Source organism: Tachysurus fulvidraco, chromosome 18 (genome assembly GCF_022655615.1).
Source record: "Tachysurus fulvidraco isolate hzauxx_2018 chromosome 18, HZAU_PFXX_2.0, whole genome shotgun sequence".
Lineage (NCBI taxonomy): Eukaryota > Metazoa > Chordata > Actinopteri > Siluriformes > Bagridae > Tachysurus > Tachysurus fulvidraco.
In genome coordinates, this window is record NC_062535.1 from 432,769 (window position 1) to 450,268 (window position 17,500).

At 43.8% G+C, this 17,500-nt stretch overlaps 2 protein-coding genes across 3 annotated transcripts in view; one reads left to right on the top strand and one right to left on the bottom strand.

Annotated features, from left to right (window-relative positions):
• The first annotated feature begins 1,506 nt into the window (after positions 1 to 1,506).
• Positions 1,507 to 9,176, top strand: LOC113658744 (transmembrane protein 8B-like). Its single transcript, XM_047802786.1, has 13 exons — positions 1,507 to 1,675; positions 2,003 to 2,180; positions 2,690 to 2,900; positions 3,313 to 3,437; positions 3,961 to 4,226; positions 4,768 to 5,042; positions 5,978 to 6,071; positions 6,211 to 6,328; positions 6,525 to 6,664; positions 6,871 to 7,049; positions 7,260 to 7,406; positions 7,506 to 7,622; positions 7,720 to 9,176. The coding sequence occupies exons 1-13, from the start codon at positions 1,612 to 1,614 to the stop codon at positions 8,011 to 8,013; spliced, it is 2,208 nt and encodes a 735-aa protein (XP_047658742.1). The 5' UTR covers positions 1,507 to 1,611; the 3' UTR covers positions 8,014 to 9,176.
• Positions 9,177 to 9,212: 36 nt separating this feature from the next.
• The window catches only part of LOC125139339 (regulator of G-protein signaling 11-like), a 14,697-nt gene continuing 6,409 nt past the window's right edge, over positions 9,213 to 17,500 (bottom strand). Inside the window, exons 9-17 of one of the 2 annotated variants that reach the window (XM_047802837.1) lie at positions 14,064 to 14,132; positions 12,803 to 12,826; positions 12,534 to 12,598; positions 12,139 to 12,252; positions 11,429 to 11,544; positions 11,070 to 11,157; positions 10,318 to 10,456; positions 10,103 to 10,185; positions 9,213 to 9,950 (exon numbers count right to left, since the gene is read on the bottom strand). In XM_047802837.1, coding sequence (XP_047658793.1) covers positions 9,848 to 9,950; positions 10,103 to 10,185; positions 10,318 to 10,456; positions 11,070 to 11,157; positions 11,429 to 11,544; positions 12,139 to 12,252; positions 12,534 to 12,598; positions 12,803 to 12,826; positions 14,064 to 14,132 — 801 coding nt within the window. In that variant the 3' untranslated portion in view covers positions 9,213 to 9,847. Of the gene's footprint in view, positions 9,951 to 10,102; positions 10,186 to 10,317; positions 10,457 to 11,029; positions 11,158 to 11,428; positions 11,545 to 12,138; positions 12,253 to 12,533; positions 12,599 to 12,802; positions 12,827 to 14,063; positions 14,133 to 17,500 lie in introns of those variants that run through there. The other variant, XM_047802838.1, reaches the window with a different exon arrangement.

Here is a 17,500-nt window from a genome sequence, read left to right on the forward strand (position 1 = left end):
CTCCACCAAAGCTACAACACCACTGCCGCTTCCACGGCCCGGGGGTTGGGGACCACTGCCCTAAAGTGCTCAACACACCAGGTTCATGATCCCTCAGTCACATGAACACTCACCTCTGCTGTGGACAGGGAGATTTTAGTGGGTTGTGTTTGGTATAGAGCTCTCTTCATCCTCCTCATCCTCATCCTCTTCATCATCATCATCCTTATACTCTTCATCATCCTCCTCATCCTCATTCTCATCTTTAAAACACCAAGAGCTTTAGTAAGAAAGTGTAGGATAGACATTCTGGGAGTTGATGTGGCTCTTTACTCTTTTACTGGGAATGTTCTTGTATAACTGGTAAAACGACCTGATCATGGACGTACAAACTGTTGCTGAAATCCATAGACACACAATCACAAGTAACAAAATGTCCTCCAACTAAGAAGCTGTTTGTTCTCTCAGTTCCATCGAGTAACACAATACATGGACAAAGTATGAAGATTCTCTCTCAGGGTTTGGGAGCAGAACAGTATCAGTGTATGTGCCACAGTAAAGTCTGCCCCAGGAACATGGTGTGGGAAGTGAGAACACACCCCAGTCACTCCTGAACACACCCCAGTCACTCCTGACCACACCCAGTCACTCCTGACCACACCCCAGTCACTCCTGACCACACCCAGTCACTCCTGACCACACCCCAGTCACTCCTGACCACACCCCAGACACTACTGACCACACCCCAGTCACTCCTGACCACACACCAGACACTACTGACAACACCCCAGTCACTCCTGACCACATCCCTTTCACTCCTGACCACACCCCAGACACTACTGCCCACACAACATTCACTCCTGACCACACACCATTCACTCCTGACCACACACCATTCACTCCTGACCACACACCATTCACTCCTGACCACACCCCAGACACTACTGACAACACCCCAGTCACTCCTGACCACACACCATTCACTCCTGACCACATCCCTTTCACTCCTGACAACACCCCAGACACTACTGACCACACAACATTCACTCCTGACCACACCCCTTTCACTCCTGACCACACCCACCTGCCCAGCTCTGACCTTTAAGGACCTTTACATAAATAGGTGACGTCGTTAATTACAAATGGTACCAATTAATCCTGCACGAATTTACACTTTTAAGCAGTTTAAGCAAATAAAAACTCGAAATGTTATTTTCTGTTTAAGACAACGGCGACATCTGGTGGCCAAACCGCTGAAAATTAACCCTGAAGCAACCTGTTTGTCATTCAGACAAGATGGAGCCGAAGACAGAAAGTACGTTTAAAAGAACAACAGAAGAATAAAAGTCCTGTGGATTCTGGACCATTTTATATGGACATATCTGTCCTGGTGTCCAAACTACACAAATGGTGCAGGATTTTATTCCAGTGACGCAGAAGCTACAGCTGTAATATTTAAATAGCTTAGCGTTCAGTGGCCAATCACAGCGCTAGCAGCGGGCCTGGGCGTGGCTATGTCGTAGGGGCAGTGATGAAACAAACGAAACCCGGAAGTAACATGCGACTGTTTTCATGGAGGCTGTTTAACACTTAATAACAAACATGTGAAGTGTGCAGTTTATAAGCTGGCAAATGGCAGGAATTACATTTACATGGATTTGGCTGTTTAACGCGGTTTTATGTTGTTTCGCTGACGGTGAGTTTTATATCCAGCTTTATTTCAGTCTGATTGTGTTTGTGACGTGTAGCTTATTATTATTATTATTATTATTATTATTATTATTATTATTATTATTAACATTAACACCTTTAATAAGGTGATAATTTAAGGTTCTGGACATTAATATATTTAATCATATTTTATAAGCTGTAATCCTTCCACATTGTTACAGAATCTCTAACAGGCTGAAGTGTTATAATAAATAATAAGTAAATACAGAATTAGACAGAATTGGACCTGCACATGATAATGGTTTTGAATGTTCTTGTTCACAAATGTCCCCCTGTGACGTCACTGACCCAGATGTGAGCCATGTGTCTGGGTTCTACTCCAGTCCGCCCCAGAGGTTGTCTAAGTACAGCTGGTTCGGGAACGCGCGCCTGTTCCGGTTCCAGGTTCCTGAAGGGGCGGAGCTTGTGCACTGGTCCCTTACGGTACTGCGTGGCTCCGGGTTCAGCTGCAGCGACCAGAACATCGCAGTGTAAGTAAATCTCCACACAGCTTCACACATCCAGCACATGCATTAGACTCCTAATAAACTTGGGCTAATTTGTTGATTGGTGCTTTTTAATTAACATAAATAAATGGACTAAGAGCATTATCTAATAACACAAGCGTTCTGGGGTATGAGGCAAAATGTAGTGTTTATTGCCACCAAAGAAGTGCAGATGATCTAATCAGAATATGAATAAGTGACATTTGCACAATATGATCTGACCCTGGACTGTAAGCCCCGCCCCCTTCTCCCTGTCTCATCTCATCAGACACATTCACAGTGTTATTAAATTAGCTTTGATATGATTCTAATCCAGAGTCTGATCCAGAGTCTGATCCAAAGTCTGATCCAAAGTCTGATCCAAAGTCTGATCCAGAGTCTGATCCAGAGTCTGTTGCTCAGTACAGCAGCTGAGTTTCAATAAAAACATGCAGCAGTTTATAAAATATTGCATTCTCAGCCTAGCAGTAAGGAATGTTTGTACTTACTAACAGACACTTCCGGGCCGGAGCGCCGCCGGTCATCAACCCCATTAACACGTCTTTCCCGAATTCCACGGAATTCTCTCTGGCTTACAATCTGACTGTGAGTGTGAGGGACGCTCAGGCCATCAGCACCACGCTGTTTAACGTCACGCAGCCTGAAGCTGGAGACTGGTTCATTGCCGCTCATCTGCCTAAAGACGATGGCAAGATACAACAGCAGGTACACACTAACGTTCACTTTACTCACATTTATTATTGGTTTGCTGTAATATAACAGGAACGAAAATGTTTCTGACACTGGAGACTCCTTCCGTAAATGTTAAGTGACCATCTCCTTACTTTCCTTCATCATATCAGTGATTCTTAATGTTGAATTTCAGTGAAATCACTATACTATCATGTCACTATAACTGAGCTGTTACTATGGTAACCTGGCCACCAATCAGAGTGCAGAACGCTGTGAGTTAGTCCTGCTGGTGTGTTGGTGTAGCTGTAGTGATGGGCAGGAGGCAGGAGGAGCTGACCAGTGGAGAGTATACAGAATGTTCAGCAAGGAATGCCTTTCAGTAGTGTGTGTGTGTGTGTGTGTGTGTGTGTGTGTGTGTGTGTGTGTGTGTGTGTGTGTTATTCAGGGGCTGCCATCGTGTTCGTATTTGTTGCAGCCACAGATGTATGTGAGGAGAGCCGTCAACACGCCGATCCTGCAGACCAACATTCCTCTCAATCAAACTCTCACTCAGCAACAAGCTCAGTACAGGTGTGTGTGTGTGTGTGTGTGTGTGTGTGTGTGTGTGTGTGTGTGTGTGTGTGTGTGTGTGTGTGTGTGTGTTAGAGAATAGAGATATTCATCTGACCTCTGAGGCATGTATTCATGTAATAGTGACTTGTTTGCGTATGAGCTAATTATAGATATCTAGAAAAAACAAGCATTCCGTCTACATTTTCTCTAAACCTGAAAGGGCTGCAGATCAGGAACTTAGAGGAACTTACAGGAACTTACAGGAACTTAGAGGAACTTACAGGAACTTACACTTAAAGATATTTCTGTTCCTGTAACCGAGTTTATTGCATCTTTGAGACTGTGCTGTGCTTCTTATTCTTTACATGAACATTAAAATGAAATGTTCCTGAATTTCCTCACAAGCACGTTCCTGCCTCTGAATGTTGAGTGTCTGTTCAGTGTTAATTACGTCTTGAGTTCCTGTAGCTGTTGTTTAAAGGAGGAAGTAATACGTTGTCATGGTGATGAGTGATGAGGTTTAACTACTCTTCTGCTGCAGGGTTTATGTTCTGGAGTTTTCCTCTAAGCTGGAAGTCTTTATCCAGTCGTGCTCAGTACAGACTGTTCCTGTTAGAGAGTGCTCGCTGTCAATCACATTAGGCTCCGCCTCTTTGGGCCAGAGCTCAGTGATTACAGCAAACTGCTCTGGGAACCAGCCGTGCTCTGTTTCTCTGTCCAATCCTCCGTGGAACACCTGGGTGAGGGTTTCAGTGCTCAGCCGAGCGAATGGAACAACGACCTTCAGCATCTCAGCAAACTACACAGGTCTGTCCTCATGGGTGTAAAGCTGGGGGGTGGGGGGTGGTCCTCATCACTGACCATCTCCTCATGATGGAGACTGCTTCACCACATCATACACACACACACACACACATCTCCTCATGATGGAGACTGCTTCACCACATCATACACACACACACACACACATCTCCTCATGATGGAGACTGCTTCACCACATCATACACACACACACACACACATATCCTCATGATGGAGATTGCTTCGCCACATCATACACACACACACACACACACATCTCCTCATGATGGAGACTGCTTCACCACATCATACACACACACACACATATCCTCATGATGGAGACTGCTTCGCCACATCATACACACACACACACATATCCTCATGATGGAGACTGCTTCGCCACATCATACACACACACACACACACACACACACACACACACACACACACACACACACACACGCATCTCCTCATGATGGAGACTCCTTTAATACATCATACACACCCAGACTCTCTCTCTCTCTCTCTCTCTCTCTCTCTCTCACAGCAAGCTGTAAGCCCTTGAGTGTCCCTGCAGATGTGAACATCTCCTTTCCCCTCAGCAGCTCGTCTCTCATACCATTCTCCAACACCTCACTGTACACTAACAGCTGCATCCAGACCCCAGCTGTGTTACGGGAGACACAGGACATCTTCTCAGTTCGCTTTACCATCACTAACAACAGTGTGACTGCACTGTCCCTCTTCCCCACCATGCTGACGCTGGAGCTGGACTCTGCAGACAGTGGGGGAGTGCTGATCCTCCAGCTCCAACTTAACACGGTGTGTGTGTCTGTGTGTGTCTGTGTGTATGTGTCTCTGTGTGTCTCTGTGTGTGTCTGTGTGTATGTGTCTCTGTGTGTGTCTGTGTGTGTCTGTGTGTCTCTGTGTCTGTGTGTGTCTGTGTGTATGTGTCTCTGTGTGTGTCTGTGTGTCTGTGTGTGTCTGTGTCTCTGTGTGTCTCTGTGTGTGTATATGTCTCTGTGTGTCTCTGTCTGTGTGTCTCTGTGTCTGTGTGTGTCTGTGTGTGTCTGTGTATGTCTCTGTGTCTGTGTGTGTGTCTGTGTCTCTGTGTGTCTCTGTGTGTGTCTGTGTCTCTGTGTGTCTCTGTGTGTGTCTGTGTCTCTGTGTGTCTCTGTGTGTCTCTGTGTGTCTCCGTGTGTCTCCGTGTGTCTCTGTCTGTGTGTCTCTGTCTGTGTGTCTCTGTGTGTCTCTGTCTGTGTGTCTCTGTGTGTCTCTGTCTGTGTGTGTCTGTGTGTCTCTGTGTCTCTGTGTGTCTGTGTGTCTCTGTCTGTGTGTCTCTGTCTGTGTGTCTCTGTCTGTGTGTCTCTGTCTGTGTGTCTCTGTGTGTCTCTGTCTGTGTGTCTCTGTGTGTCTCTGTGTGTCTCTGTCTGTGTGTGTCTGTGTGTCTCTGTCTGTGTGTCTCTGTGTGTCTCTGTGTGTCTCTGTCTGTGTGTGTCTGTGTGTCTCTGTCTGTGTGTCTCTGTCTGTGTGTCTCTGTCTGTGTGTCTCTGTGTGTCTCCGTGTGTCTCTGTCTGTGTGTCTCTGTCTCTGTGTGTCTGTGTGTCTCCGTGTGTCTCTGTGTGTGTCTGTGTGTCTCTGTCTGTGTGTCTCTGTGTGTGTGTTGTTCTGCACTGTACAAAGTCCCAACTGTAATGTGTGTGTTGTTATCATCATCATCATCATCATAATAATAACAAAGGCTTCTTCTGTTCCAGACCTCTGTTACTGGTCCATTCGACAGTGTGAGGGTGTGTTTAACACCTTCTGCTCCTGTTCTCCAGCTCAACACTAGCCAGTCATGTGATGCAGGTGCATTACCACACACACACACACACACACACACACACACACACACACACACACATTGACAACATAGACATATGCAAAAGTTATGAGATTTTTTAAATGTTGTGTGTGCGCGTGTGTGTGTGTGTGTGTGTTTATGTAGGATTCATGAAGGGATATCCACTCAGAGTGAACAGTAATGAAACAAAGGCGTTGTTGAGAATTCCATTTCCTAAACCTGTGACCTGGTACCTCAGTCTGCAAAGCATCTGTAACAACAGGTGTGTATACACACACACACACACACACACACACACACACACACACACACACACACACACAGAGCTGTTGAGTTCTGATTGGATGTCAGGTGTTAATTAGTTTTCTAGAACAGCAGCTCTGACAGTAGTTCAGGTTTATATTACTGTATTCAGTCTGAAATGGTTTCCATAGTAACAGTGGTTGTGCTGTTGTCAGTGTTGAATGCAGTAACATCTCGGCTGTGGTGAGTGTGTCGGCGAGTGTGAGTGCGTGTGTTGACGACTGCGGACCGTACGGAGAATGCAGGCTGCTGCGCACATACAGCTACATGTACGCTGCCTGTGTGTGTAAATCAGGTGTGACACGTATACACACACACACACACACACACACACACACACACACACACACAGGATGTGATTGTATTTGTACATTTACCTGACAGGTTTTAATTTTTCATTAACAAGGTGTTTGCTAAAAGAGATCATGTGTATGTTAAATCCTACATTACGTGTGTGTGTGTGTGTGTGTGTGTGTGTGTGTGTGTGTGTGTGTGTACCAGGTTGGTTGGGTTGGAGCTGCTCAGATGGATCCAGTGCTCTGTCGTTCTCTAGGCAGTTAACCGCGGTGCTTCTGCTCACGCTCAGTAACCTGCTCTTCATCCCTCCCATCGTGGTTGCACTGTACCGAGGCTATCACACAGAGGCCACAGTCTACCTCTTCACCATGTTCTTCTCCACAGTGTGTAACATCCTCACACACCACACACTCATCACTTCCACTTAAATACACACATTTAGTGTGTTTTATAAGAGGAGTTAGGAGAAAGACAACAGTAACAACATAACAGATAAACTGATACCTAATTCTGTAAATAATAAAAATACACTGAAGTGTTGTATATACAGTGTGTGTGTGTGTGTGTGTGTGTGTGTGTGTGTGTGTGTGTAGTTTTATCATGCATGTGATCAGCCCGGAGTGACGGTGCTCTGCATCATGGACTATGACACATTGCAGTTCTGTGACTTCCTGGGCTCCGTGGTGTCCGTGTGGGTCACTATTGTCTGCATGGCTCGTCTGAAGGACACTCTGAAATACGTAGGTGTATTACGGAAATTCAGAACACACACACACACACACACACTCTCCTGGATCCTTATTTGTGTGTGCATAACACACGTCTCTCCTGTACTCCAGGTCTTCTTCTTGGGTGGCACTCTCCTTGTCGCCATGGCGATGCAGCTGGACCGCAGAGGTTTGTGGAACCTTCTAGGTCCTGTGCTGTTTGCATTAGCCACCATGATAACCACCTGGGTAAGAGTCGCACCGTCTGCTTGTATGTAGTCAGAATCAGAAGTCAGTATTCTTCACTGTTCCTTCTGCACACGTTCATCATCAACATTTATTACAGATTTATCGTACTGTGAAACGTCGTCACTGTTACCCACCCACGTGGAAGCGCTGGGTTTTCTTCCTGATCCCCGGCATACTGTCAGCGGTCATAGGGCTGTGTGTATATGCCTTCGCTCAGACCGACAGCAACTACTACTACACACACTCCATCTGGCACATTGTGGTGGCCACCAGTGTGGTGTTCCTGCTGCCACCACGTGAGAAGAACATCCCACCCTGGGGCTGGTCACACAAACTGTGTGGATATAAAATCTGTCTAAACCAGAAGGAAGACCTGAACATTGTTTCCTAACTGCACACACACACACACACACACACACACACACACACACACACACACACACACACACACCTACCTTATTCAGGTGTAATGAGACAGGGTTTGATGTAACTCAGATGACTTTATGAGCAGAAATAAAAAAAACTACACATTAAAATGAAACACATCGACAGCACATGATCAGAAAGGGGCGGTCCTTACTAAACATGCTTAGTGCTGATTGGACACATTGTATCACATGACTCACATGAAAAAAAGAAGAGCACTTTATTAGTTTAATGTGAAGTCACTGTTGTTATTCCAGTATACAGGGATTTAGAGGATTCTCACAGACATAACTATACATTTAGAATGTACACATTAAATATAAACCACGAAATAAAAACCTCAGAAGTCTGAAATAAACACGAGAAACCTTGCAGAAGTAAACCCAAGGTTCTGGGCTGTGGTTCTCTAAACGTTTCTCATTCTAATTTTCTTCAAACAAAACCCTAAATTTATAAATTGTGACTGAAAGCATCAGTAGATTTAGTTTGACAGAACATCCACCAGCCAATCAGCAGTGAGCGTGTGATGGCAGTAAGTCCCGCCCCTTTTGTGTGTTGAGATGGAAGGTGTGATGACCTGCAGCACTAAACGTACCTGTGGCCAGTGTGAGCAGAATTCTGTAGGTTCTCCTCTCACATGTCAGCTTTATTTATCTAAAGACTACTACTGACACTGCACTGTTATTATTACACAGTCAATTGTGGTTTGAGCACTTTTTGTGTGTTTGTGTGTGTGTGTGTGTGTGTGTGTGTGTGTGTGTGTGTGAGTGTGTGTGTGTGTGAGAGAGAGAGAGAAAGACCCTATTTATAGGATTTCTTGGTTCTTTTATCTTATTGGTTCATGGACCTCCTCAGCACTTCATTATGGTGTGTGTGTGTGTGTGTGTGTGTGTGTGTGTGTGTGTGTGTGTGTGTACACACTAGTTAAGCATTAAAATCAGTATGCATGTGATGATTAAATAATAACTAATAAGAGAATATGGGTTCTACAATGAGGTGAACATGATTATTATTAATAAATCTGAATGAGGAATGTTTTATTAACCGACAAATTGTTTTAGTATTAAATTTACTTTGTAAGGATTTTAATAAACTCTGATCAGTCCTAATAAAGTGATTACTCAGTTATGTCAAAGTTTTTTCAAGGATTTTTCAGATGTTTTGTGGTATTTGGATGTGAACCCCGTAGGTGTTTAAACCTGCCGCAGCTCTCATCAGAGCGTCTGCCAGGATCTCCTCTGGTGTCTGGATCCACAGCTGCTACAGTGAACATCAGCTCGGACTCGTTCTCCATAGAAACTCTCGCTATGACACATAAATAAACGACGTGATGGTGTTCATATAAACACGACTGCACTCAGGGTCAGAAAGTCTTTATTGTGTTTCTGCTTGTCTTCACACATCTGAATAGTTCATAAACAGGACAGAACATTAAGCAGGAAATGAGAGGAGAAATGTGATGGTGCTTTACCCTGAGATTCAGCAGGAGAAGGTTCAGAGAGGAGAAAAGCAGGATCTGTAAGTGAGCATGTTTAACCTGAGCGTGATTGTAAAAGCCTCTTTAATAAGACTGGAGGCAGCTGAAGTCGTTTTATTACTTAAACAGAACAGATTCATGTGTTTTTAATTCTTATCATGAAATATTTTAATCAGAATAAAGTAGATATGATGTGACTTTTACAGGCATCTACATTAGTAAATATTGTGTATATTATAATATAGCCTCTGTGTGTGTGTGTGTGTGTGTATGTGTGTGTGTGTGTGTGTGTGTGTGTGTGTGTGTGTGTGAGTGATTAAATCTATGAAGCAGTTCCTATGTTGGTTTTTCCATTTTCATCCTCTGTTTGTATCAGAGCTGGAGCAAAGCTGGAATTTCGCTGACGACGCATACATGGGAATACACTGCACACACACACACACACACACATACACACACACAGGATGTCAGTGGATTCTTTGTTTTAGACTAACATTAGACATTTGATATACAGTATGAGTGTGTCTGTGTGTGTGTGTGTGTGTGAGAGAGAGAGAGAGAGAGAGAGAGTGTGTACCTCTTCTTTGTTTCCTGTGGTACTACAGTTTTGGCTAACAAGCTTTTGTACTCTTCAGACTTTAGATAGCGAGTGTATGAATCCTACACACACACACACACACACACACACACACACACACACACAGAGTTATACGTACATTTCCTGTTAATATTCACCATGGTGAGGTGCAAGTCTTCTGTGTGTATCTCTGCTGTGTTCTGTAAAGCTCTCACCTTCTTCATGAGGACGTAGATGTGTGTCTGTGCACTGTCAAACACGAAGCGATCTGGGTTCTTCATTCCCTCCAGAGTGATGGCCATTGTCTTTCCATCGATGTTGACTGACTGTGTGGCTCCAGGAGCGAGGTACTGCCTGAACACACACACACACACACACACACACACACACACACACACACACACACACACACAGAGGGGTAGCAGCATGTTCAGTGTGTTATATTATCTGTAACATTTTGTTTGCTTTATTAACTTTTCAGTTGTAAACATCTCGCTGACTTATCCCGCAGTGCCGACTAATCCCGCAGTGCCGACTAATCCCGCAGTGCGGACTAATCCCACAGTGCCGACTAATCAGGCAGTGCCGACTAATCAGGCAGTGCCGACTAATCAGGCAGTGCCGACTAATCCCACAGTGCCGACTAATCAGGCAGTGCCGACTAATCAGGCAGTGCCGACTAATCCCACAGTGCCGACTAATCAGGCAGTGCCGACTAATCCCGCAGTGCCGACTAATCCCACAGTACCAACTAATCCCTCAGTACCGACTAATCCCACAGTGCCGACTAATCCCACAGTGCCGACTAATCCCACACACGCCTGAAGGAGCTCAGACATGTGCCTGGCTGATTATGATCAGCTGTAAGCTCCTCACACCCCCCCCCCCCCACACACACACACACACCCCCATCACACTTCAGCTCACAGTTAGCTCTACATCACTGATGTCTTTGAGGAAGTCCTACTTGTAAATCTCATCCACTTTCTCTGGGATTTTGGAGGTCTCTCCGTGTCGCATGTCCTCACACGCCTGCCAAAAACACAGGTTCTCCGCTGAAGAGATCGGCAGAGAGAGAGGAGGAAAGTGGGAGAGAAGAGGTGAGGGATTAAATGTGAAGTGACATGAATGAAATCTCAGGAGTCTGGAAGAACATCCAGGGACATAAAAACACACAACGTTTGGCCAAATGGACATTTTCTTTTCCAGCTAGTTTCAGTTAGTCACTGTGTCACAACTCTACTGAGTGTGTGTGAGTGTGTGTGTGTGTGTGTGTGTGTGTGAGAGAGAGACAGTGTGTGTGTATATATATATATATGTATGTACCACTGAATTCTTTCTCCAGGTAAGTGAGGAACTCTTTTCTGCCCATCGGGTCATTCAGCAGCTCCATGAAGCTAAAGCTCCAACGTTCCACACGAAGTTTTGTCGGCATGGCAACCCTGCTCAATAAAATCATGTATTAATGTTTGCATTTTTTGTGTACTGTACTGTGTGTGTGTGTGTGTGTGTGTGTGCATGTGTGTGTGTATGTGTACGAGTGTGTGTGTGTGTGTGTTTTTGCTTGTGTGTGTATGTGTGTGTGTGTGTATGTGTGTGTGTATGTGTGTATGTATGTGTGTGGGTGTGTGTGTATGTATGTGTGTATGTATGTGTGTATGTATGTGTGTGGGTGTGTGTGTGTGTGTATGTGTGTGTGTATGTGTGTGTGTATGTGTGTGTGTATGTGTGTGGGTGTATGTGTTTTTGCTTGTGTGTGTGTATCTGTGTGTGTGTATATGTATGTGTGTGTGTGTATGTGTGTGTGTTTTTTTGCTTGTGTGTGTGTGTATCTGTATGTGTGTGTGTGTGTATGTATGTGTGTGTATGTATATGTGTGTGTGGGTGTGTGTGGATGTGTGTGGGTGTATGTGTGGGTGTGTGTGTATGTGTGTGTATGTATGCGTGTGTGTGTGTGTGTGTATGTATGTGTGTGCATGCGTGCGTGTGTGTGTGTGCATGCATGTATGTGTGTGTGTGTATGTGTGTGTACTCACATGTCTGAGCTGATATTCCACAACATGGTGTCGTCTGTGATCCAGGGGTTGCTGGGAAGGCAGCCATGCATTATGGGGTCATGGTTCAGGTACTGAGCACTATACTTAACAAAGCTGTGTACACACACACACACACACAAACACACACACACACACAAATTATTTTCTGTTCTATTGTATTCTATATAAAAGGATCCATTAGAAAGAAATAAAAGCTGAAATAAAAAAGTCAGAAAGCACAGGATATAATGCTGTAACGGACACACATACACGTACACACACACACACACACACAAACACACGCACTCACTCACAAACACACATGGACACACACAAAACACACACATACACTCACAAACAAACAAACACACACACACACACACACACTGACATACCTTTCCAGACAAACAGAGGACTTCACTCGATTCCTTCTTTCCAGGTTGTTCTTGATTTGCACAATCTGTGGCCAACACACACACACACACACACACACACACACACACACACAATAATGATAATAATAATAATAATAACAATAATAATAATAACAATAATAATAATAATAATACTCTGTATCTGTTCCTGTTAGCATAATGATGCATGTGACCGCTAACATTCTACTGCATTAAATGTAAGTGAGCTAATAGAAATGAAATGACGTTACCTCTCTCCTGTAGAATTCTGTATTCTGTTCTGCAACATAACAGAAGAAAACACAGCCATTGTTATTGCTTTTCTGCTACAATAATTCTGCAAAGAAGATTCCAACGTACAATTCTACTCTTCATGCTATTTTAATCCCAACACACCGTTTGTACTTACTGGTTAAAAGGCGGCAGCATGTGAAAGAAAGAGAGAGAGACTGAGAGAGATCCTGCTATGGTAGGGTTAGCGTTAGCGTTAGCGTTTGATTATTGAGTGGATTTTGGATGTGAATTTGTTTAGTTTCGGGTTTCTGCATTTGGCCAACATTGTGTCTCACTTATACATTTAAACTTGTGTAAATGATTATTGCTAAACTCCATCAGCTGTTAATTATCATGTGTGTTTATACCACATATACATTTAGCCACACCCACAAACTCCATCAGCTGTTAATTATCATGTGTATTTATACCACATATACATTTAGCCACACCCACAAACTCCATCAGCTGTTAATTATCATGTGTGTTTATACCACATATACATTTAGCCACACCCACAAACTCCATCAGCTGTTAATTATCATGTGTGTTTATACCACATATACATTTAGCCACACCCACAAACTCCATCAGCTGTTAATTATCATGTGTGTTTATACCACATATACATTTAGCCACACCCACAAACTCCATCAGCTGTTAATTATCATGTGTGTTTATACCACATATACATTTAGCCACACCCACAAACTCCATCAGCTGTTAATTATCATGTGTGTTTATACCACATATACATTTAGCCACACCCACAAACTCCATCAGCTGTTAATTATCATGTGTATTTATACCACATATACATTTAGCCACACCCACAAACTCCATAAAAGGTAAAATAGAACTGAACTTTTGAAAAGAGCACCTAAGTGTGTTTTAATAATAATGTATACATAAATTCCTTCATCTCCAGTTTAATAAATGAAACTCAGAGAATAAAGTCACAGTTTCTGAACACAGAAATGTTTCTGCTCCGTGTTTGATCTGAATACACATCAGAACACAGATTACATCACTGGTTAGAATCGAGCTGGAACCTGATCCTGTAAACACTGACTGAAGGACAGGGCTTTAGTGGAATAATCAGCACACACACACACACACACGCACACACACGCACACACACGCACACACACGCACACACACGCACACACACACACACACACACACACACACACACACACACACACGTCCCGTCCTCATCTCAGTGTAACTGTAACTCACCAGCTGCACTCGAGTGTTTGTGATGTTCCGTCTCTCAGGACCAAACTCCAAAATGTCCAAAGTACCTGGCTGAAGATACATAACATACACCATCTTAGCGCCACTCAGACATGTTATTGTTTCCATAGTAACAGCTCCTTCAGACAGAATGTGTACTCACTGTACTATAAGGAGATGTTTAGTAATGTTAAGTATGGAAGGAGTCTTCAGTGTCAGTGTTTGTAGTGCAGTGTCACATCTTCAGGACAGAGCAGTTTACACTACAGTTCACACTTCTCTACAGTTTCTCAGTCACACGACAAGCTGACATTTATTTTATCTTGACAATGAAGAGTGACATGATTTAGTGACATGTCTCTGTGTTCACTAACATCACCAGTAATTCATTTAAACTTATCACCTCGTCACTCTCTTCATACACAGCACTTATACATCTGTTCAATAAACTGCCTGTACACTCACTATACGTTCACTATACCCTCTTCTTTTTAGGTCCTCTTCTTTTCTCCCTGTATACTCACTCTCTTGGTGAAGTTATTTCATCACATGGGTTCTCTTACCACTGCTATGCTGATGATACACAACTTATCTTCGCTTTCCCACCCTCAGATGCCACAGCTTCTGACCGGATCTCAGCATGTCTGGCAGAAATTTCATCATGGATGACTGCTCATCAGTTAAAGCTCAATCCTAGCAAAACTGAACTGCTGTTCATCCCAGGTGATTCATCCCCAGGTCACGATCTTGCTATATCCCTGCACAACGATCTGATCTCTCCTTCAGCCACAGCTCGCAACCTTGGGGTAACCATGGACAATCAACTGACCTTTTCCTCTCATGTCCCTAATGTGACTCGCTCATGTCGGTTTCTTCTCTACAACATTAGAAGGATTCGGCCATTTTTGTCCACACAGACTGCTCAGGTACTTGTTCAGTCTCTTGTCATTTCTAGACTGGATTACTGTAACACACTGCTGGCAGGTCTACCTATGAACGCAATCCGTCCTCTGCAAATGATCCAAAATGCAGCTGCCGGATTGTTTTCAACCTGCCAAAGTTCTCGCATACCCCCCCGCTGCTGCGATCCCTCCACTGGCTTCCGGTAGCTGCACGCATCCGGTTCAAAACACTGATGCTGGCCTACAAAGCCAAAAAGAGACCAGCTCCCTCTTACCTCAAAGCCCTCATCATTCCTCGCACTGCACCCCGTAACCTCCGATCTACCAGCACTGCTCGACTGGTTCCACCATCTCTCAGGGTAAGAGGCAAGTTTACTACAAGACTCTTCTCTGTACTGGCACCAAGGTGGTGGAATGAACTTCCCCTAGAGGTCCGGACAGCCGAGTCACTGGCTATTTTCAAGCGACGGTTGAAGACCTACTTATTCAGGAAGCACTTCAACTAGCACTTTCCTTATCCTTTGCATTAAAAAAAAAAACCTTTGACACTTTTTCATTGTAACTTTGAACAAATGTTTTAAACTTGTGGTATCTTAAGTATGTAACCTAGTGAACCAGCAATAATGTATTCAGTGTTAGAGATTTAAGCACTTATGTACGTCGCTCTGGGTAAGGGCGTCTGCCAAATGCTGTAAATGTAAATGTAAATACCCTCACTATACCCTCACCATACCCTCACTATACCCTCACTATACCCTCACCATACACTGACTATACCCTCACTATACCCTCACCATACACTGAGTATACCCTCACTATACCCTCACCATACACTGACTATACCCTCACCATACCCTCAACATACACTGACTATACCCTCACCATACCCTCACCATACCCTCAACATACGCTGACTATACCCTCACCATACACTGACTATACCCTCACTATACACTGACTATACCCTCACCATACCCTCACCATACACTGACTATACCCTCACCATACACTGACTATACCCTCACCATACCCTCACTATACACTGACTATACCCTCACTATACCCTCAATACCTCACTATACCCTCACTATACCCTCACCATACCCTCACCATACCCTCACTATACCCTAACAATCAGTGACTTTTTACCCCAGCACTTTATATAAAAGAATAAAATGGCCTCGAAATCCATCAGATTTAAGCTCCAGGTCTAAGAATATTCTCTATCTTTCTCTCTCTCACAGACACACACACACACACACACACACACACACACACACACACACACACACACACACACAGGCATAGGATATCTCAGTAATGAAATCCTCTTAAGCTTTATAGCAGAATACAGATCCATTAAGGAGAAAGCCATAACCATATGACCTTGCCAACACTAAACCCCCCCCCACACACACACAGATTTATTCTCAAACCCAAGTCTCTTCCCATCTCCAGCCCTCCTCCATTCCCACGCTACATTAAACTCCTCTTATTCTCTTACTCTCTACAAATAACAATAGAACTGAGGATCTGACTGACTGAATATTTCAGAAGTTACCTGTGTAAAATATTCTTTACAGACACTGTAACTAAACTTATAAAATAAAAGACACAAAATCAACACTTTAACATGAAAAACTTCTCCTGTGTATAAACATGTGTGTTTAACGTGTGACTAAATCATTAGCTGTATTATATTACTGTAACATTCAGTCTGTCCTTCTCTGAAACACAAACACTGCCTGCTCTGTTCCTGAGAAACCTTCTACACTTCTGTAGATCAGGAGACGTTCGGGCGGCTCACAGGGACATGAGAAGGAGGAGAAACTCTACATGGGGTATCAGATGTGTGGAATATAATACAGGAGCAGAACAACTGCTTTATATAGATTTATATAGATTATAGATAAGTTCTCAAAAAATGAGCTTTGAGAATACACAGAGTGTGTCTGTGTGTGTGAACTGTGTGTGTAGAATGTGTGTAGTGTGTGTATTGTGTGTAGTGCGTAGTGTGTGTGTAGTGTGTAGCGTGTGTGTGTAGTGTAGTGTGTGTACTGTGTTTGTAGTGTGTAGTGTGTGTACAGTAGTGTGTGTGTAGTGTACTGTAGTGTGTGTGTAGTGTGTGTGTGTAGAGTTTGTGTGTAGTGTGTACTGTAGTGTGTAGTGTACTGTAGTGTGTGTGTAGTGTGTGTGTGTAGTGTGTGTGTGGTGTGTACTGTAGTGTGTGTAGTGTACTGTATTGTGTGTGTAGTGTGTACTGTAGTGTGTGTACTGTAGTGTGTGTAGTGTGTACTGTAGTGTGTGTAGTGTGTACTGTAGTGTGTGTAGTGTGTACTGTAGTGTGTGTGTATTGTGTGTGTGTGTAGTGTGTGTAGTGTACTGTAGTGTGTGTGTACTGTGGTGTGTGTGTACTGTAGTGTGTGTGTAGTGTGTGTGTGTAGTGTGTGTGTAGTGTACTGTAGTGTGTGTGTACTGTAGTGTGTGTAGTGTGTACTGGAGTGTGTGGTGTGTGTGTAGTGTGTACTGGAGTGTGTG